This window comes from Sminthopsis crassicaudata, chromosome 6, assembly GCF_048593235.1.
Source record: "Sminthopsis crassicaudata isolate SCR6 chromosome 6, ASM4859323v1, whole genome shotgun sequence".
NCBI classification, from domain to species: Eukaryota; Metazoa; Chordata; class Mammalia; order Dasyuromorphia; family Dasyuridae; genus Sminthopsis; species Sminthopsis crassicaudata.
In genome coordinates this window covers 217079118-217102419 of record NC_133622.1, presented here as the reverse complement: position 1 = coordinate 217102419, position 23302 = coordinate 217079118, and the positions used below count along the sequence as shown (strand labels likewise).

The window sequence follows — 23302 nt, the reverse complement described above, 5'->3', positions numbered from 1 at the left end:
TCCTTCCTTCTTTCACACTCACACACACACACACACATAAATTCACGCGCGCACACACACATACACGCACGCACACACATACGCACACATACACGCGCGCACACACATACGCGCACACACGCGCGCGCGCACACACAAACACACAAGCTGAGGCAGCAGCGGGATCCTGGGGGGTGAGGGAGCCTGGGCTCGCCCCCCCCAGTCTCCCGCCCTCCCTCCTCCCCCGCCACCCCCCTCATGAAGCTTTGATGAGACACTTGAGCTGCTGCTGGTCGTGCCGGCGGCCGCTGGGACTGGGGCGCGGACTGGGCTCCGGGGTGCGGAGGAGAAGGAATAGAAGAAGGAGGAGGAGGAGGAGGAGGAAGAGGAGGATGTGACTCTCGGGAGCAGGGGACCAAACCAGCTTTGTGTGGACTCTAAGGTAGGGGAGAGCCTCGGAACCGAGCCGTGCCAGGGCGGGCTGAATGGGGTCCGTGGGGGATCGGTCCCCGTGTTCCTCCGGAAAGTTGCTCGTGGAGTTGGGGACGCAAACGCTGGGTTCAGAGGCCTCCTAGTTGGGGAAGGGGTAACATCTCTTCTCTCTGACCTTCCGCAAAGGAGGCTTGGTAGGTTGAAGTAAGTTCTGGGACCTCTAGTCCCCAGACAAACGAAGAGCTTGTCCCAGGGGGAAATAGGGGGGGCTGGACGTTGGGACCTGGACGCGGGGAGAGGACACTTAGAGAGTGCGCCCTAGAAAAGGCATAGACTCTAGGGAATCTGGAGGAACTGGGACGTGCGTGTATTAGAGGGGGTTGGGAAGAAGCAAGCAAAGTGGGAGAGGGAGAGGTTTGGGAGGTCTGCAGCTACTTGGAGGGGGATGAGGGACGTCGGGGATCCCAGTAGGAGGCTGCAAAGGGACAGAAGGCGAATTGAGGGCGAAGAGCGCAGCTTCTTGTTGGAGCGGTCGAAGGTGGAACTGGAAGGACTGGGGAGCTGAGGAGGAGATCCTTCCCTGCTAAGAGTTAGAGCAGCTTTACTTCGAGAACCCCCTCCCTTCCACCCTCTGGGCCTCCACCCTCATCTCCTGCTGGGGCCAGCTGGGCTACCGTCACCTGCTGAATCCCGGACGGAACTGACAGGTCCGGGCCGAAAGTATCTTTCAAAACTTCGTTTTCCCTGGCGGTCCACACCTGGCCCCGCCCCGGGATGCGGGATCCCGGCAGCGGCAACTTCCCTAAGCCCTTCTTCCCTCTCCCCCAGCTCTCTCGGAGGATGGCTTTGCTAACAAGTCCGGTACCAGCCCTTCCAAGTCCTCAGGGCCCCCGTTTGGTCTCCTTAGCCTGGGAGAGGGGAGAGGGGGAAGGGAAGGGGCGCAAAAGTTTTGGTGGTGGAGAGCGGATTGGTACTTGGGGGTGAGCGGGAGGAGAGCGCTGAGCGGGGAGAGAGGAGGACCGCGGGACGGGAGGATGTGGCCGAGCTCCGAGACACTCCTGCCTTCATGAATGGGAGTGGGAAGGGAAGAGCGAAGAGGAGGAGTCCACTAGAATGGGGGGGGGGGGGGGCCACCGAGGGTGCTTCTGGCGGCGGGGGAAGGAGCGGAGAGGGTGCCGGAGCAGGGAGACTGCGTGCGCGCGTCTGGGGAGTGAGCGGCGCAGGCGGCAGGGTTTGTGTTTGCTGGAGGGGGTGGGTGGGGTGGAGAGCTGGGGGAGGGGGGATTGAGGGATGGGGGGGTGGCGGGGGACAGCGGAGTTAGGGAAGGTAGAGGGTGCCCTCTGCCGGGGAAGAGTCGAAGCTCAACTACAAGGCTGCAGGAGGGAGGGAGGGGGGGAGAGGGAGGGACTCCTGGGTTTCTCCCCCACCCCCAGGGCTGCGACGGAGAAAGGAGGGGAGGCTGGTGGGGCTCTCCCCACGCCCGGGGCTGCAGTGAGCCGCAGGGCTCGGGGAGACTGGCCTGGCCTTCAGTTACGCTCCACCTCTAGGGGTCCCCTAGAAGCAGGAGGAGGTGGGATCCGCTGAGCAGTCCGGCTGGATCCCACAATGTGGAGCACCCAGGAGGGCTTCCGATGCGTGCACAGTAATATCTGGAACGTATTTGGAAGGCTTCCCCATCCCTGTGCGGCTTCAAACGGCGCTCCACGGCGTCAGCCCACGGGCCTCGTTTTAACTGAATCTATAAGAGGGTCCGAGGAGCTTCCCTTCCCCCCTCCCCATATCAACAGCAAGCAGTGAACGTTTTCTGACAAGAGTGAAGGAATGTTCTTGGCTGGGAGCTAGGGAAAGCATATTTCTAAGTGTTTATTTCAGAAGCTTAATCCACCTAGTACGTACATCTTTCCGGAAAGCAATATTGTATACATTTGGCTACTTTGTATTTAACTGGGCGAAAATGGGACTGGGGTGCTGCAGAATATCCCCCCCCCTCAAAAAAAAAGTTCTCTAAAACCACGTTCTTTTTCTTCTAAAAAAAATAAATGCTATGTGAACTTATAGAGTCCAAGCTTCCCTCCTTTCCCCCTTGGCCCTAACATTTGATCTTGTCTGTTTTCCATCCTCTGTTATTGCTGCTTAATAAAAGAAGTAATTTGTACAAACATGGGAGTTTCTCATTGTTTGCTTTATGCAACAGAAAATTTCCTAGGTCGAAGGTTACTTGGATGTGACATGGCCAGTTTCAAGCTATTAGAGCTCATATATCATGTAGAAATTACACCAGAGGGTGTGCATTAGAGTCTATGGATAACATTCACTGCAACCATATTGTCTGATCTTGCAAATGGAATCATGGAAAATTGTTGTTGCTTGAAGCTAGCTAATTCCTGAACTAGCAGCAGAGGGGAGCGAAAAGGAAAAAGAGACACTTGTTGAAATGGAACCATAACCTGGAGTGGAATTTAAAACATGTTAGTTATCATAACTAGAATTCCAGCACCTTCCAGGCTTACTCCTTTTCTCTTAAGAAAAGAGCAAAAGATAAATGCAGCAATGAAAAAAAATAGATATCTGGTTATTGGTGTCTGATTGAGATTTTTATGGGGAATTTTTTTTTCTTTCTGAGCACATTAAGCAAATCAAAATTATTTCCAGATGATGGCATGTTTCGGGGACCATTGTAACACTGGCATGTGTCCTTAGGCACTGCGTTTTTAAAAAGCAAAAATATAACTATAAAAACTCCCCCCACTACCATTCAAAGACAAGTTAGGCACTTTTAATTTTGTTTTTGTTCAGGTGATTGTTACCATTATGAAATCAATAGCTATTGGACATCTGAACCTCTGACAGCTAAGGTATCCAGGAAATCTATCCTAACATGCCCTTTTCAATCTAGTACACATGGGCAGCTTTACCTTTAAGTCAAAAACAATTCAGAAAATTGTCATTAACTGAGAATGGAGAGTTTGAATATTCATTGAAGTTGTTTTGCTACTGCAGGTTAATTATTCAAACCTAATAATGACAAAGAGAAAGAGAATTTTCATTTTAAAAATGCCATCACTGAAAGGCTGCATTCCCGACTTGTTTTGTTTTGTTTTTTAAAACTAACTATAGCTAATGTGCATTTCTGAAATCTTTCAACGAGTGATTGGATTTCCAGCTTAATAGGGGGCGCCATTAGTATGCAGGCTATTCTATACTCCTCTTACTGGAATAGTGGAGTGTCTAAGCTCTTCAGTGACCAAAATGAAATGATTGATAATTCTTTTTTCTTTCCCAGGCGAAACAGCTCTTATTTATAACCCCCCTGAGCAAGCTGAGCATGCTTACTTAGGACAATAGTTTTTCTTCATTCATATGAAGAACTTTAAACAATTCCCCCCCCATGGTTGCTCTTATTAAAAAAACAAAACAAAACAACAAAAAACAACCTTGCAGTTGCTCAGAACTATAAAATAGAACACAACCTCCAACTTTTGTGGTGAGAACATCTGCATTTCTCCAAGATCAACAAAAAAATCAACAGAAATCATTTTCAAGTCTCTTCATCATCATCATCATCATTGTCATAGAAATAATTGTGATAATACTGAAATTTCAGTGCTTAGGCTGTTGGAGGACCAAGAGAGGAAATCCGAGAAATTCAGACTTCCTGTATGTAAACAGTGATAGTAGAGCTTGGCACTGTGGCCAAGCTTAAGATTCCTTTTAAAATGAAAGTCGCTCCCCTCTTTTAGACAGCTGTACTATTGATTTATTTTAATGGCTAAAATGTAATTTTCAGCTTAGATCTCCCTGCATGGAAGATTTCAGTTTTCATGAAGCAACCCTGGCTCAAGTGTAAGCGGATATATCCCTTTAATAGGGTAATTACTAACTTGTCTAGACTTGTTTTCAAGCGATTGTTATGAGCACTCAGTTTCCACTAATTGCAAAATTGCTGCTTAATTGAAAGACTCTCAATCATCTAGTGCAGCAATTCAGACCCTGGCAGGCTCTGTGATCTCAAACTGTGAAGTGCATTTTAAACAGGAAGCTGGGAGAGAGTTCAGTGCAATTCTCGCTTTTCAACTAGGTGCTTCAAGGAAGACTTTCGGTTGAGGTGGAAACCATGTGGATGACAAAAGTAACATTAATTTCCATTGTAATAAATTTTCTTTATTAGGATGAACAACACACAGATGTGCTTCAAAAGTGAACGAACAGACGTATTGGTTACACCATTCAATCATTCTGTTTTGTACTGGGTAAAGTTAAGTAATATATTATGTTGATAAATTAAATCCTTATGCCGTTTCCATGTGGGGTTCAACTCCAATAGATTCAGCAACTGAAGAGGAAAATGGGTATTTCTTTGAGCATATAAGTAATCAACTCCTCTTTAAATTTCTTCTTATGACTCAAAACATAAGCATTCTAAACCTGATTTTATAAGGTACATGGATCACTCATTTCCTAAAATGCTTACATCAAATACACTTATTAGCTCAAGTCATCTCACCTCAGCCTTAGTTTCCTCTTCTGTAAAATAAGAACAACAATAGCACCTACCTGCCAGGCTTGTTGGGAGGATAATATGAGATGATGTCTATAAGGCACTTTGCAAACCTAAGGGGACTATATAAATGCTCTTGTTAGTATTAAACTTAATAAATAATATAATATATATTATAAATAATAAAAAATTAAAGTAAAAAATTAGCATTAGGATTTAAAAGTATTAGTAGTTAGTATTTAATTAGTATTAGTATTAGGACACCAGCTGAGGAATATGTACCAAGGTTATTAGCTTCTAATCTGATACAGAATTGAGAGCTGGAGTAATTTGGGTGTTTATCCCATTAGGACAGGGGTTCCTAAGCTAGGGTCCCTAGAATGTTCCCCAAGGAATCATGGGTAGATTTCAGGAAGTCTGTGAATTTGAATGGAGAAAAAGAAATTAAAAGTTTATTTTCACTAATCTCTGACTGAAATTTGGCATTTACTTTTATTAGCTATGTCAGCAACAAGCATAATTCTGGAACTCCTGACACACAGAAAGAAGCCTTTTTTTCTGGCTGGATGGTTATAGGAGAGAGCTACTTAACTTTTTTTTTCCATGTATAATTATATATATATATATTTTTTATTTAGAATTTTTTCACAGTATATGTGCATGAGTAATTTTTTAAATAATATTATCCCTTGTATTCATTTTTCCAAATTATCCCTCCCTCCCTCCACTCCCTCCCCCCATGACAGGCAATCCCATACATTTTACATGTGTTACAATATAACCTAAATACAATATATGTGTGTAAATCCCATTTTCTTGTTGCACATTAAGTATTAGATTTCGAAGGTATAAGTAACCTGGGTAGATAGACAGTAGTGCTAACAATTTACATTCACTGAGAGCTACTTATCTTCTCTGAGATATTGTTTCTTATCTGTAAAAATGTTGATGATGGTAATAGCTATAGTTCCTACTTCATTCCATTCTGAATCTTAAGTGAGATTATAGATAAAGCAATTTGCAAACTTTAAAGCACCTTTCTGGCCAATTATTATCATCATTCCATCACGGATGAACAACTGACTAATGAATAGGAATGTGCTGGCTTTGCAATCAATCTATAAAATGGCAGTTGATTGTAAATTCGAACACTCTCATTTTAGTAAATATAAGGGTTCATACATTAGTCTTCCTTCATTTAAAAATGAGTACCATGATAGATCACAGGATCATAAACCAAAATCTCATAGTGACTTTAAAGATCGTGACAACATAAATTTAAACCTGGAAGGCATTTCAGATACCATCTTGTTCAATCTCCTCATTTTACAGATGAGGAAACTGAGACCCAGAGAAGGGAGATAACATGCCCCAAACCACAAAGGTAGTTAAGTATCAGAAATGGAATTGGAACTCATGTCTTGAAGGAAGAGATGAGATTATAGAACCACAGGTCTGATGCCCACCATCTGATGCCAAGGAAAATTTTAAGGATGGATTCCATTAGTTGAATTGACTTTTTTTTTTTTTTCCTAAGGACAAAATAAGCTAATTTATAAGCTTCCTTAGCAGCTATAAAAAGTATAAGTTTATTTGCTGGGAACCCCCAAAGTCTACATGTGTTATAGAGCTTCCCCTCTCCAAGAAGTTAATTTGAAAAGAACGCTTCCTCTGTTGTCATGGTAGCCATCTAGTGATCTGAGAGCTCATAGAACCTAGTAACTCTGGAGTGTGCTTTCATCTTACTTTCTTTGGGCTGATGGAAATTTTATGATTTCCTTCTGTGCGTTTTAGGCATGACTTCTCAGTGTGGGGCAGTTAAGGTAGGATTTCTGATTCCTCTGGGGAAGTGCCTGGAAATGTTATGGAGGCAGCCCTGAATTTCAAAAAGGCTTATTAGCATAAAGCCTAGAAGAGCGGCTGCCATTTAATTAAAGGTATTTACATGTAAAATGAAGGTTTGTAGAAAAGGAACCTCTAGGAAAATGAAAGAAGCAAGTCCTTATCAATGAAGCTTTCTGCCCTAAATCCCAGAAACTGGAACACTAATGCCATGTGAGGAGGAAAAAGCCTCAGCTTACCCAGTGAAAACCAAGGGCTCCAATGGGTTTCAAGATAATCAGAGCCCCATGTTTTAGTGTGTTGGTTGTTAAAACAGCTTTCCCTTTGGTTCATTTGTGAGAATGAAGCATGTGTCTGGCTGACTTAGGGACCAGTGGGGTGTTCTCAAGTATTTGGAGCCAAGATTGCTGTTGAAGGAGAGATCCTGTAACTGTAATCTATCTGCAGAACTTTGTGGACTGGTTTGAATGTAAGATTTAACTCACTATAAAGATACCTCTCACTATCTATGGATTCCCCTAGGTTTTACATTTATTATTTCCAAGGAAATACATGGAGATAGCAGATTAAAAGGTTCTGCTTTCAAGTCATTTGCCTCTGTCAATGTTTTCTAAGATATAGGAGTACCAAGTAATCAGAAGAGAGAACTTTTGAATTTAGGTGCTCCCATAATTTACTTTTTTTCCCCTGAGGCAATTGGGGTTAAGTGACTTGCCCAGGGTCACACAGCTAGGAAGTGTTAAGTGGCTGAGACCAAATTTGAACTCAGGACCTCCTGACTTCAGGGTTGATACTCTGTCCACTGCGCCACCTAGCTGCCCCCCCATAATTTACTTTTAATTTTGGGGAAAAAAAGTAGAATTTGAGAAGATCTAAAGATGAAAATAAGAGAGGCAGTGTGGCCTATTGGATAGAAAACCAGTGAGTGCCTTGGAATAAATCAGGAAATCAAGTCAACAAGCATTTATTAGGCATATGTTATCAATCATATTATAAAGAAATGGTTTCAGATGACCATAACTGTTCTAAAAGTGTCTACTGGGCCGAAGCACTGGCCATTGGGCTGAGTCCTGGGATGCCAAAAAGAACAAGACAATAATCCTTCCTCGAAAGGCATTTGCAGGATAATGGAAAGCATGAGTTCAAGACTTGTCTCTGACAGTTATGAGATCCAAGTCAGGATCTCTCAGTGTTCAGACAATAGACTAATCAGACTTTATTCAGCACCTACTGTATATATTTATCACTATGTCTGATGCCAAAGATAAAAAAACAGAAATGAAAGTCTCTTCCCTCATCTTTTATAGTCTGATGTATAGATCCTGACTTTAACCCTTCCTTATTCCCCATGTGACCTCCGACAAATTATTTCTCTGGCTCTTGGAAATATGGAAGTTGTATTATGTCAGGAGATTCTTGACTGAGTTCTATGGACAGATTTCGGGGAGGAGGGGGTCAATGAACTTCAGTGGGGGAGACATAAATTAACCCTTATTTTTTCACTAAACTTTCACTGAAACAGAGATTTTCTTTCTTCAATTATTTAAATACTTTATTCTGAAAAGGGACTCATAGACTTCACCAGACCCACAAAAAGGCCAATTACTTGTATATTAGATAATCTCTTAGGCCTTTGATATAATTATATGCATAATTAATACAAGGTTTGTAGGGAAGGCACTAACCACTAGGAATGGGGCACTGTGGATCTGATTCAAATTTTATCTCTGAAATTTACTCCCTACTTTTCTCTAAGCAAACCATTTGAGGATTCTGGGTCTCAGTTTCCTCTTCTTTACTATAATGGGAGAGTTGGACTACATATGCTAAAGATAAGGTCTCTTCCACCTCTAGATCTGGGATCTTGTTCTCTGAACCTATGATCTTAATGGAAGATTCAGAAGCGCAGTAGGTCTGAAGCAGTAAAAGGAATTTTTCACACAGCAAGTTTTTCTGCTCCAGTGAAATCATAGCTCTTGATCAAAATAAGAGGATAAAATGAAAAGTCTCATGTCATAGGCATTTAATAACCAAGAAAGAAATGGTTTCAGATGACCCATGTACTAAACAAAGATCTTTTCTCCCTGTCTCAGCTTCTTTTACCCACTCCCCCAAAAAAGATATTTGATCTTAAAAAAAAATGCGACTCTTTGATCAGGGTTACAGATTTAGCACTGTTACACAAGGGACTGACATTTCTGAAAATGTTAACACCATGGAGAAAAAACCCAAACAAAGGATGTTTGAGGGTTAGGGGTGAAACCATATGTTTTAGGGGAAATTGAAATCTATACAATATTTTCCCCAGCCCCATTTACAATGTAAAGTCATTTTGTTGGCTTAGTGAGATTTAAAAAGTATCATGTGTAACTTTCTTTGTTTAAAAATAATCATGGTTAGCATGTGAAATTCTAAAATATGATTCATGCAGACATCAATTACAAAGGTGTGTTGCATATACTTTTTTTTTTTTTTAAGAGAATTGCCTGGGGAAATGAAAGGTTAAATTAGAGATTAGGTTCCTGTCTACATTGTTGGAGGGAGATTGTGCACTGGGAGTTCCCCACTGAAATGAAATCACAGGTCTGGAAAAGAAAGTAAAAAAGAAAGAAAGAGGTTTTTAAAGTATTTTTATTTTTTGGTTACAAATGGACCTAAGTTGCTGAACTTTACAGCTTTTAGTATCTTTTCATTTTTGCAAGTTTAAAAGAAGTAGGAAGGGAGAAAACCCAGCTACTTATGTTATTATAAAACAAATACAGTTATTGTTGGTGTCCTTTAGATTACAAGCCAGGCACTCATTATTCAGTTCTCGGAATGATAAGTATCTGGCCTCTGATACTAACCATCTCCGAGACTTTGGGTTAAGTCACTATGGCCTTGAGTTTAAAGCCTCTGTACAATGAAGGTTTATAAGGTTCCTTCCAGGTCTAGACCTATGAGCTTGTGACATAAAAGTGGGCCCATGTTGAGATGATCTTCTTAATAATGAATCTCTTGTCTTGGTGAATTCCCAAACATAAACCAGTTGCTTCTTTATCACGAAGAAGATGGAAGCGTTTGAAATATCAGAAAATCAAAGACCTTGCTACCATATTAATAGGAGGAGGAGGATGGGGGGACACTCAGATTAAAGTCTTAGCATAAAAGTGATTCCATATTAATTTCAGCAGCTATTTATCCAAAGCCTTTTATGGTCTGTGCTGTCTATGAGAGGCAGGATAGAAAAGGGGATAGAATATTAGCTCTGGAGTCCTTCAAGAGCATCTGGTCTCAGTTCCTGATTCTCTGGCTGGTTCTTTAACTCTTTAAAAAATAACTGAATCTCTAAGTGCCCTGGGAAACTCCCTCAGATTATAAATATTTGAGCATTTTTGAAACTACATTGGAAGAGGGATTTTTCTCTCTGGGAGTTCCTTATATGAAATCACAAATCTAGACCATTTCCTGATACTTCAAGGGTTACAGAATACCAGTCTTAAAAGAGCTAACAATCTTTGTAGTAGAAGGGAGTGAGATGAGATATGGATTACATAGAGGTTCATAGAGTTTTGAGTTAGAAGTGACCTTCAAAGTCATCTAATCCATTGTTCTCATGTACAATTAAGGATATTGAGACCCAGACAGGGAAGGCAGTTTATCCAAAGTCACACATAGTGTAAGTAACTGAGCCAAACTTTGAACTCAGTTCCTTTGGTCTCTTTCCATGACACCACAGCAGCCATCTCCCAAGTAGCTAGTCTGTGCTATGATAAAAATAAAGGAGAAATTCAGGCAAAAATCAAGGGGTTCATTCCAGGCTTGGAAACAGCTTATAGGAATATGTGGAGGTGAAAGACATTAGGACCAGATCTGGGAATCATGAGTTGGCCCTTTGGCCAAAATAAAGAGCCATAGAGTAAAATAAGATCAGAAAAGTAGCATTATAGATTTAGTGCTGAAGGTGATCAATGAAGTCCAGTTTTATTTAGAATCCAACGCCATTGAAACTTTGGGATTTACAGGATCAGATCTCTGCATTAGGAAGATTATTTTGACCATTATATGAAAGATGGTTTGGTGAGGAGAAAGATTAGCAACAGAGAGAACACTTAAATGATTCTTATAAATCAGGTAAGAAAGTAATGAGGAAGGGGGCAGCTAGGTGGCGCAGTGGATAGAGCACCAGCCCTGAATTCAGGAGGACCTGAGTTCAAATCTGCTCTCAGACACTTAACACTTCCAAGCTGTGTGACCCTGGGCAAGTCACTTAACCCCAGCCTCAGGGGGAAAAAAAAAAAAAAGAAAGAAAGAAAGTAATGAGGACCTTTAGCTAGGATGGTAGTTATAGGAATATAGAGAAGAGGTAGATGAAAGGGAATTTGTGACTATTGGGTCATGTCTGAAAGTACCACTCCATGCCAGCCTTTTGATCAATAACTGAAATGTTTATAGAGTATTCTGAAATACACATGAAATGTGTTGTTGGCACTTATAGCCAGGCCATTTGAATACCTACTATGTTGGATGACAGACTCAGGACTCACAAACAGAAGTTGGAAACCTTGAACCAAGACTTGAACCAAAATCGACAAGATTGAACAGGAATAAATGTAAATTCTCCCATGCAGGTACAAAAAATAAATTGCTCCAATACATTGTGGAAGATACATTTGTATCAGAAATTTGTGTTGATTCTAAGTTCAGTATGAGCACTTTGCCTCCTAAAAAAAGATAGATAAAACTAAAACAATACTATCACAGTCTTGGGTCACATGTATACAAGTGTAGTGCCTAGGAGAACTATGATTAGTATGGACAAGATATTCAACCCCTTAGGAAAAATTTGGAATGAGGGACACTTTAATATTAAAGACAGGGGCATTCATATTTTCATTTAAGATTTGCTAAGCACTTTAATTAATCAGTCAGCAGAGTTTTATAATCTACCGGTCGCTGTGATACAAAGACAAAAAATAAAACAACTCCCATCCACAAGGAGCTCACATCCAATCATTACCTTATTCCCCACTCTCCAAAATTCCGTGAGATAGGAGCTATTAAAATCTCAATTTTGCAGATGAGGAAACTCAAGCTCAGAAAGGCTAAATGCAATTGGCCTATAGTGTGACATAGCTCACAAATGTCAGGGGTGGAATTTGTATCATTCTTATATGCTAGAATTTTTTTCTCTGTAAGGAATATTGGTATTTATTAGATCATAAGTCATATCATATTGTTACAATGAAAGCTGAGTCCCCACTGAACAAGAATACTCACGGGGCCCAAATGTCAAACCTAACCCAAGGCACAGATAGGCATCAAATGCTATCCTGGTCACATCACATCTAGAGTATCATGTTAAGTTTTGAGGTCCTGTGCTTCAAGAGGGAAATGTTTAAGATGGAAAAACAAACTATCCAGAAAAAGATAACCAAGATGGTGAGTGAGCTGGAAACCATGTCCCAAAATGAAATGGTTAAACTTAGAGGAAAATAACAGAGAGTATGATTGTTTTTTCAAATGATTGAACAAGTGTCATTGGGAAAGGGAATAGGCTTTCCCTTGTATTGCTCTGAAGGACTGGACCTAATGGAGGCAAGTAAAATGGAGACAGTAGAAAAAAGAACTTTCTAATAGTTGGAACTACCCAACACTGAAACAGCTATCTTGGGAAGTAGTCAGTCTGAGGTTACAAATGTTTCCCAAAGGATTCCTCCTTTTGATAGGCAGGAAGTTAGAATAGTCAATCTGTACTTTCCAGGATTCTGAGATTTTATAATGATAAATGTGTTTGTTTTACCATTGAAAAGTGGTAGCAATATCATCATTCATCAGTCCATCCCCTTCCTTGAGTCTTGGATCTAAGAGATTGGTAGTTTGTGAATTGGCTGATAACAATTCTTTCTGTTTCTTAGTAAAGTACTTTGTACTTGTACTTTCTTAGGTACTTATCAGTAGAAATACGTGTCAACTTTTCAAAGCAGTTCATTTTTTAAAATGAGCCATTGAATACAGAAAGTCTGGCAAAAGCTAAATGGGTAGATTTAGGTACAGGAATTGCTAAAGAAATGAATTTTTTGAGCTTTAAAATCTTTGTGGAGTTGTACAATTGAGTTTAATAGTCTTTATGTTTCTAAGCACAGTCAGATCTTTAGCTATGGACTTCTTAAAATTAGTTTGAGGGAAAAAAAGCCAAATACTGCTAATTTTTAAAAAAGTTTATTTCTTTATTCCAAGGAGACTACCACTGTAACCCCTTCCCAAAGTGAGTAGGGGCTATAATGTCATTATTTTATTCTCTGGATTCTTTTCTTCTTTTTTCTTCTTGAAGACAGTAGTTGCAATATGGATAGCTTCACATGATTCCTAACTTGTTTTGTTTTCTGTATATTATTTGGAGAGTATCCAATTTCACAGAACCACTAGGAGGCAAACTAAGGTCACATGGGAGGCCCATCATTTTACAGTAATCCTTTATGAAATCTCATGCCTCTTCCATGTTAAATTGCATCCTGGTCCAATAAAGTCAAATTTCCATTTCTCTTTGGCTAGGATTTCAGACATTTTGCTATACTTTCATGTTTTCTGTCATCTCCTGTTGCTTTCCTATAAAAGCTGAGGTATCATCACATAAAACCCTTTTCTGGATTCCTTTGTCTGTAGTGCTTTACCGATTACTTCTTACACAGATTCCATCATTCATTCATAGTCTGACACTAAAAGAGGCTTGCTTAAAGAATAATCTGCTGAGCAAATGGTCTTAGCAATTGTAAGAATCCCCTGCCAGCATCTAATATCAACTAATGAACAGTGACATTCGGGTAGAAGCCATGGTCCTATTCAAGAGCGTAGTCTGTGTTTCCTGATCTCCAGGTTTTTTCTTGTCTACAAATGAAACCTTTGAAAGTCTGGGGACTTGCTTGCCATATTCGCTTACTTGATCATGTTGACTGGGCAGCCCTTTGTGCCGATGGCATTGTTGCAAAAGTGGCTACAGCAGGAGCAGCCTGGGTTGAGAATTTCAAGAGTCATTTGCAATGTTTGCTTTACTGTGGTATTGTGATTTATTTCAGAATTTCAGAGATACAAGGTATCTCATTGGCTAGTTGGCCCAGCCCTTATGCCAGCAAGATTCCCTTGTACAACATACCCAACAGATGGTCACCCATTTTTTGAATCAACCTACAGGGAAGTCTCATTATCTCCCAGAGGCAGCCCAATTCACTCTTGGATAATTCTAATGCAGGGAAGTTTAACCAGATGCCGAGTCTGAGGGCAGAGATCATTTCTGCTTTTTCTTTGCAACTCCATCATTTAGCCAAGTGTCTGGTATACAGTAAGCACTCAATAAATGTTCATCAATTGACATGATCCTATGAGATATAATCCTAAAATCTCAAGTCAGATTTTTAAAAATTGATCTGTGGTAATGTTCTTTCCTTCCTTCCTTCCTTCCTTCCTTCCTTCCTTCCTTCCTTCCTTCCTTCCTTCCTTCCTTCCTTCCTTCCTTCCTTCTTTCCTTCCTTCTTTCCTTCTTTCTTTCTCTTTCTTTCTTTCTCTTTCTTTCTTTCTTTCTTTCTTTCTTTCTTTCTTTCTTCTTTCTTTCTTTCTTTCTTTCTTTCTTTCTTTCTTTCTTTCTTTCTTCCTTTCTTCCTTCCTTCCTTCCTTCCTTCCTTCCTTCCTTCCTTCCTTCCTTCTTTCTTTCTTCCTCCCTCTTGCTTTCTTTTTCCTTCTTCCCTTTCTTTCTCCTGTTTCATCCCTCTCTCTCTTCCTTCCTTCTCTCCTTCCTTCCTTCCTTTCTTCCTTCCTTCCTTCTCTCCTTCCTTCCTTCTTTCCTTCCTCCCTTCCTTCTTTCCTTCCTCCCTTCCTCCCTTCTTTCCTTCCTCCTCCCTCCCTCTCTTCCTTCCTTCCTTTCCTTCTTCCCTTCCTTCCTTCCTTCCTTCCTTCCTTCCTTCCTTCCTTCCTTCCTTCTTTCCTTCCTTCTTTCCTTCTTTCTTTCTCTTTCTTTCTTTCTCTTTCTTTCTTTCTTTCTTTCTTTCTTTCTTTCTTTCTTTCTTTCTTTCTTTCTTTCTTTCTTTCTTTCTTTCTTTCTTTCTTTCTTTCTTTCTTTCTTCCTTTCTTTCTTTCTTCCTTTCTTCCTTCCTTCCTTCCTTCCTTCCTTCCTTCCTTCCTTCCTTCCTTCCTTCTTTCTTTCTTCCTCCCTCTTGCTTTCTTTTTCCTTCTTCCCTTTCTTTCTCCTGTTTCATCCCTCTCTCTCTTCCTTCCTTCTCTCCTTCCTTCCTTCCTTTCTTCCTTCCTTCCTTCTCTCCTTCCTTCCTTCTTTCCTTCCTCCCTTCCTTCTTTCCTTCCTCCCTTCCTCCCTTCTTTCCTTCCTCCTCCCTCCCTCTCTTCCTTCCTTCCTTTCCTTCTTCCCTTCCTTCCTTCCTTCCTTCCTTCCTTCCTTCCTTCCTTCCTTCCTTCCTTCCTTCCTTCCTTCCTTCCTTCCTTCCTTCCTTCCTTCCTTCCTTCCTTCCTTCCTTCCTTCCTTCCTTCCTTCCTTCCTTCCTTCCTTCCTTCCTTCCTCCCTCCCTCCCTCCCTCCCTCCCTCCTTCCCTCTCTCCCTCCCTCCCTCCCTCCCTCCCTCCCTCCCTCCCTCCCTCTCTCCCTCCCTCCCTCCCTCCCTCCCTCCCTTCCTTCCTTCCCTTCCTTCCTTCCTTTCTTCCTTTCCTTTTCTCCCTTCCCTCCTTCTTACCTTCCTTCCTTCCTTGTCTCAGCTAGTTAGGGGCATAGGCCCAGAACCCCATTATTGCATTTTATTTTGTATTCCTGCTACATAGCTCAGTGCATGGCGCATAGAAAGCCCTGATGAATAGCTGGTGACTTACCTTGGCAGGGAATTTGCACTGCTAGGTCTTGCATGCGTGCAAGACTGAGTAACTTTCTCCTGAGCTGAGATCCCTATGAAATCCTGTCCATGAATGTTCTGTATATAAGGAAAGGGTGCTCTTCAATGATAATGCTTTACACTGGTGGATCATTTTGTCCCTTTCAGACATCATTGATGACAATAGCAATAGCCAATCTTCATAAATGGCCCTTTAAGGTTAGCGAAGCATGTTGCACGTTTGAAACAGTGGAGTGGCTCAGTAGATAGAATCTTGGCTTTAGCTGGGATGGTGTCAAACCCATATAGAAATTGCTCTCTGTGAGCCACATATTGACTCAGAAAACCACAAATTAAGTTTTTATGTTGTATTTTGATTCATTTTGTTAAACATTTCCCAGTTATATTTTAATTTGGTTATAGACCCTGCTAGATTCCGGAAAACCTGGATTCAAATTCTCTCTAGCACTTGCTTGCTGGGTGACCCCAAGGTCACTTAATTTCCCTAAGATATAGTGCTTCCTTGACTACTCTGCACTGACTCATTACCCATTGATATTCTAACTCTCAAAGTCACTTAACAGAATAAATGCTAATCAAATAGTATGAAGGTCTTATTGTTGTTAAGCCGTCACTCTGTGACCCCCATTTGGGGTTCTCTTAGCAAAGATGATGGCGTAGTTTGCCAATGCCTTCCCCAGTTCATATTACAGATGAGGGAACTGAGGCAAACAGGTGAAGTGACATGCCCAGGATCACACAGGTAATAAGTGTGATTTGAGCTCAGACTCCAGACCCAGAACTAAAAATATCTTCCCAGTCAACTAATGAATTTTGGTAAGAGGCTCTTATAAGAATTTGGTCAATTTTTCTGATTTCCAACTGTTGACTTGTTTACAAATGGCCAATTAAGCTACAGTTTCTTCAGCTATAAAATGAGGATAACAATAATACCTACTTTGCAGGGTTGTTGTAAGAAATAAATAAGGTAGCACATATTTGCAAACCTTAAAGTTCTCCATAAATTCTGGCCATTATATTATAATTGTTTTATCTCATTAGAAAAAAAGCTTTCACACTCACTATCTCTTCTGTCTCTTTGAATAAATTGGTGGTAAGTATAGATCCTATCCCCATTTTATAAATGAGGATACTAACCTGGCTCAGGGCCTTTTCATCGAGCCATACTGACTACAGGGAGGAATTTAAACTTTCTAACTAAAGGTTAAGTAATAGGATTTCTCTCCGTACATTGACCCTGTATAGCATATATAAAATGTTATGGTTATCTTATCCCATTGCCTTCTTTCTAGAGCAGGTTTTGCCTAAGGAAAGTGTCCTGTGTATAAAATTATATATAGGAACAATAATCCCTCTCTACCCCAAAAACCTGGTATTTTGACACTTTTGGTAGAAGCGAGGATCCTTACAAGTCACTTCAGCTCATAGGGACAGTAAGCAGTGTCCACTCTGCTCTGGGGTATTTCATTTAAAGAAGAGAAGATTTAGGACCCCTGTGATAGCCATCTTAGTGGATCTGAAGGGCTGTCCTGTGGAAGAGATTAGACTTATTCTGCTTGGCTCCAGAGAGCAAGAAGCAGGATGGGAGTACAAGTTATAGAATGATAGATTTAGATTTGGTATTGGAAAAGTCATCCTCAAAATTAGAGCAATTCTTTAAACAGATGATAGATAATGTCATTTTAAGAATGTAAAGAGGATACTTGTTGGGTATGGACTGGACTGGGTAATTTCTGAGATTCTGAGATTCCCAGAACATTTTCTGTTCATGTTACACATTAGAATATAGTTTTATTATGTCTATTAGACAGTGATCTCTGGTTTTATTTGTTCATAACTTCCTCTTATCTGTCTATCTACCAAATTCTACCCACCTTTCAACTTCCTTTTTCTCCAAAAACCCTTTCATGACCATTTAGGACCTCATTAAACTTTTCTTCTTGACCTCTACATGCTAAGCTTTTGCCACTGTGTACCTCATTGCAGTCCAATTTTTATCATTAGCTCTTGTCATATATTGGCCCCCTCCCCAATTAGCTCATTAAGCTCCTTAAGGGCAAAAACCATGTCATAAGACCACAGAACTTAGAGATGGAAAAAGATCTTAAAGATTTAGCCCAATTTTTACAGATGAAACTGAGGTAAATTAACTCTCCTAAATGGCAGACAATTCCAAATTCAGCTCTCTCCATTACATACCCTGCATATGGCTGGATGAATAATAAATGCTCAATTAATACTTTTTGAGTTGATTTTTACTCACTTATTTCTCCTATGAGAAAGATATTGCAGATAAGGGTATTACCTTAGTTAGCAGAAAGCTCAATATATCTGTTAAAGGTTTCCCCCCCCCACCCCAGTTAGAAATGAGGCTAAATTCTAGGTGAAAGTATATGGGCCACTTGGTTACCAGTGTCTAAGACCCAGCCACTGCCTCTCATTATACTGCTCATAAATTGTTCAAAGAGCATTGTGGGTCATAGGCGCCAGGAGATGAGTAGTGCAGATGTATGGGCAATTTACTCTCCATTTGTTGAGATTATAGCCGCCTCTCCTTAGCTTCCTTTAAAATTAATCCATATAGCACTTTTTAATTTTACATATGTGGGGCAATAGAACAAATAATGAATTTGGAGCCTGAAGAATTCTGTATTCTAGATGTGGTCTCTTACTACTTCTTAGACAAGCCACTAAATGGAGCCCAGTTTCCCCTCATGTAAAATAAGTTGGTTGGATTAGATTACCTCTAAGATCTCTTCTTACTCTACAGATATAATTTTATGATTTCATGAGTGCGGAAATAATATCCAGATAGTATTGGAGTTAGAGTTTCCCAGTAGCAAAGGAGAAAAATAGCTAAATCTCCCTTTCACCTAGACTACAGAGAGCAAGAACATAGCTAGTTATGACCTTCAGCATGACTTTATAATGACAAAATAAGTCTTATCATACTTTCCTCCCTCTTATACCATTCAAAGCCAATTATTTCTGTCCTTTCACTCTATGCTTACTAAACAAAAAAAGTGTTTTGTTTTTTTTTTAAAGAAATATTAGATCTTTGATGTTGGGAGCTGCGTGGCCAATTTAAATCCTCGGCTTCTAGAAAATAGACTGCAGAATTGTTCTATTGCATGTCCCTAATGGGCATCAGGGCAGAAGATTCTTTTCCCATGAAAGTTGCTGATGGAATGTTGAGGGTATCGGTTCTTTCCAGAGGTGAACCTGTAGTTTTCTTGTTGTCAGAGGGCTGAAGTGAATAGTTATAATTAAGATGCCTTCGATATGGAAACACATTTAAAAGCTTCCCCATGTATTTATTACTGTACTTCTGTAAATGGGGAAAGCCTTTAAAATAGTCTACCCCATTCCATATAAATCATTCCTTGGTCTCATTTCTCAAATCTATAGGTTACTGAGTCAGATTTATTTTAAAAAATAAAAAGAGCCATTCCCCAATTGATAAATGATCAAAAGATATGAACTATGCCCAAAGGGCTATGACATACATCATACATATCCTTTTTTTAAAAAAATAGTTTTATTTACCAGGTATATGCATGGGTAATTTTACAGCATTGACAATTGCAAAACCTTTTGTTCTAATTTTTCCCCTCCCCCCCAAGATGGCAGGTTGACCAATACATGTTAAATATGTTAAAGTATAAATTAAATACAATATACATCCATATCCTTTGACCTAACAATACCACTACTAAACATGAATCCTAAAAGAGATTTTTTTTAAAAGGAAAAGGATTTTTATGTACAAAAATATTTATAGCAGCTCTTTTCTCAGAGTAAATTAAGGGGATGCCCATCAATTGGGGAATGGCTGAATAAATTGTGGAATGTTACTATGATGGAATATTATTGTTCTGTGGGAAACAATGAGTAGAATGCTCTCAGAAAAACCTGGAAGGTCCTCCATGAACTCGAGCAAAGTGATATGTAATGTGTACAAAATAATGGCACTTTTGTGGGATGATCGGCTGAGTGACTTTACTATTCTCAGCAATGCTTCTCTAAAGACTAATGATGAAAAATGCTAAACATACCCAGAGAAAGAACTGATTGTGTCTGAATACAGACTGAAGTATACTTTTTTAAAACTCGATTTTTCTTGAGGGTTTTTTTTTAAGGAGAGGAGAAATTTATGTTTTCTTTTGCATCATGACTTTTATGGAAATGTTTTACATTACTTTACATGTGGCTTCTCAGTGGGAGGGAAAGGCAGGGAGAGAATCTGGAACTGAAAGTTTTAAAAACAAATGTCTAAAAATATATTTTACATGGAACTGGGGAAAATATTAAATGTTTTTTTTAAAATAAATAAATAGTAGAAATAAAATGTTAAATAGAAGTAATACAGTAAATAATCAGGGGGAGGAGGGGACTTTGGGAAGCATGCTGATCTATAGTTCCAAGGTGTGTATTCAGATCCCGACTCTGCCCCTTTCTCCCTGTATGCCCTGGCACAAATTATTTACCTTTTCTAGACTTCAGTTTCTTCATCTGTAAAATAAAGGGATTGGAACTAAAAGTGCCTACTAACTCTTTGTGGAATATATTCTGTCCACATGACCAACTCGTTCCCTACAGCAGATCTCCCATCTTTTCTTCTCAGTGCCTTTAGTACTCCCCAGTACTAGAATGCTCTCTGATTTAGATTGGAAGCCCTAGTTCCTTTCAAGAAATTTCTAAATTTAATAAGCAGTTTTAAAACTCCAAATAATTTAAGAAAAAAAGTTTAAAAAACTTCAAATGATACGTAATAAAAAATCCACAGGTTCATCTACCACCTTATTAGAAATTTTGTTTGTTGATGATTGTTCATTCATAATGAAAAAGAAAATATCCCAGTTCGGGGCCTTCCGGACCCTGTTGTGCTCACACGTCGGAGTTGTTACTTTGTGGATAATTTGTATTTTCCTCTCTCTTCTTCCTGGCGGCTAAAGCGACATCGCATTTCTATTGTATCCCCAGTGCCCCGCGTAGTCCCTGGTATGTAGTAGGCGCCTAATGAGCGTTTTGCCGAATTGAATTACATTAAGGACAAGGTCCGGGATCACCCACCTTTTGGCTGGGAGGGGGCTCGCGTTTGTGCCTGGAGAAAGGGGTGACGCAGAGCAGGCCCGGGCTCCGGCTCAGCCGAAGGTGCCCCAGGTCCCAGCATGCTTTGCTGCGGTTGGGCCACATGTATGGCTTGGGCCGTGAATGGATCCTCGAGTTCCATGATCCTTTTTCTCTTCTCCAAGTTATCTGGTTCGCTGGTGAGGCTTCCGCCCCCCCAAGCCGGAGCGCCCCTGTCCCCCAAAGGTCCCTCCGGATGCAGCCGATCCGCACCGCGGCCTCCCAGCGGGGGCAGGGGAGACCCCGTGCCTCCGGACTCCCTTCAAGCTGCAGTGACGGGGTGGGGGACACAACCTGAGCCTCCCACACATTGTACCCCCCCGCACCCCCGGAAAGGGGAGATGGGGGACAAGTTTCCCTGGTGATGGGGTCTCCCGACATCCCCCTGACCCGGCGCCGGCACAGACATCCCACATTTGAGATCCTCTAACCCCGGCCTAGCGAGCAGCACCCGCCTCCACAGCCCAGCGGGCCCTGGGGGGCTCACCCTGGGGCGGCCCCGCACACCCCGGCCCTGAAAGGGCTGCCACGCCTCCCGGGGTGTGAGGAAAGGCCTGCCTTTCCCTCCGCATCCTCTCCCGGCTCCCGCAAATGCCATGAGGGGAAACGAGGCCCAGGGCCTCAGATCTGGCTGAAGGCCTGTTGGGACATGGGGGAGGGGCGCAGGATGGCAAGTCAGTCCCCCACCCCCCCACGCATGGGCAGGGGCAACCCCTCCTGACTCAGAGAAGGGAGAAGCAGGGGGTGGTTTCACTGTGCGCACTCCCCTCCCCCACTTCCAGCCCCATTCTCCACCCCCCACCCCCCCACGAGGAAGAAGACCTCGCACCTGCCAAGGGGAGGGGCCCCTCACACAGGAAGGTGGAGCCAACACTGGGACCCGGGTTCGAATGCTTAAGGTCAGGGTGACCTTAAGCAAGTAATTTCATCGCTCTAGGCTTCAGTGTCTGCGTGTGGGATAAGAATAACCAGCCTTTATACAGTGCCTGAAGGTTAGCAAAATACTTTGTGTGCGTTTGTGCATACACGCGTAAGCATAAATACACTTCTATTCCTGCATATAAACATGTGTATATATGTGTTTACACACATATCCTATACCTGCACATATGTGTTTATATGTAATATAAGTGTGGATATACACATATCCTATACCTGTGCATATATGTGTATATGTGTAATGCATGTGGATACACATCAAGCCTATATCTGTGCATACACATGTGTATGTGGACTATGTGTGGATATACAGATAACGTATACCTGTACATACATGTGTATGTGTAACACATGTGTAAACACACATCCCTATATATACAAGTGTGTAATATGTATGGATACACAGCCTATACATATGCATATATGTGTGCATGTGTGGACACACATATAGCCTATACCTGTACATACATATATGTATGTGTACTATGTGTGGATACACATATCCCTATACTTATATATACATGTGTGTATATGTACTATGTGTGGATACACACATTCCTAGGTTTATGTATGTGTGCATGTAATGTATTGTGCATACATACCCCTATGCTTACAGATATGTTTACACATGTAATATGTATACATATTCACAACTGTGTGTATTGTAATGCATGTGTATATACACAATATTTCTATGTCTATATATACACGTGTGTTTATATATACAATATATGTGTATATAATGTGTGCCAGATATTATGTTAAGCACATGCATGTGTATATCTGTATGTGTATACATACACACATGTATACCACTCATATGTTATCTATCTATGTCTAGATTTATCTAAAACATACACATACAGGGATAGATATATAAAAATAGCTATCATACTTCTATATAGATCAATATCTCTCTATATCTACTTATATATAAATATAAAGAGACAGATGGGGCAACTAAGCAGCTAAGTGGATAGAGTATTTGACCAGGAGTCAGGAAGACTCATTTTCCTGAGTTTATCTGGTCTCAGACACTTCCTAGCTGTGTGACCCTGGGCAAGTCACTTAACAGTGATTGCCTCAGTTTCTCCATCTGTAAAATGGATGAGAAAAGGAAATGGCAAAACACTCCCATTTTTTTTTTTTTTTGCCAAGAAAATCCCAAAGAAGGTCACACAATTAAACAGTTGAACACAAATGTCTATATCTATATACAGGTATATTATTATTGTATTCGGATCTAGACATCTCTGTATATTCAGCTATTTGTATCTCTATATAAAATGTCATTTGACCCTCCCAACTTTGTGGTATAGATATTATTATCTCCATCATGCAGATGAGGAAACTGAGCCATACATAGAGAGGTGAAGCCATTCACTCAGGTTTACACAGCTAGGAATTATCTGAGGCAGAATTCAAAATCAGGTAGCTGTGTTTTCTACAGGGAGTCCTGGAACCGTGTCTGGGTTATAAATGGTGATACAGCTTTGCCTTTTCCTACTGCACAGGCTTCTTCCAGGGGTCGGTCAGAGGGGATAATGGTCATGCAGACTCTTTCCGACGAGATAATAACAATAACTAGCAATTTGTAGTGCTTTAAGGTTTTCGAA

At 40.9% G+C, this 23302-nt stretch overlaps 1 protein-coding gene across 3 annotated transcripts in view; it reads left to right on the top strand.

Moving 5' to 3' along the window:
• The window catches only part of BDNF (brain derived neurotrophic factor), a 48891-nt gene that overhangs the window by 1469 nt on the left and 24120 nt on the right, over positions 1-23302 (top strand). Inside the window, exon 1 of one of the 3 annotated variants that reach the window (XM_074275620.1) lies at positions 9-421. The exons of 1 other annotated variant lie outside the window; for it this stretch is intronic. Coding sequence is in view for 1 of the 2 variants with exons in the window: in XM_074275617.1 (XP_074131718.1) it covers positions 6706-6732 (27 nt within the window). In the remaining variant the exon portion in view is untranslated. Of the gene's footprint in view, positions 1-8; positions 422-6617; positions 6733-23302 lie in introns of those variants that run through there. One more of the 3 variants, XM_074275617.1, reaches the window with a different exon arrangement.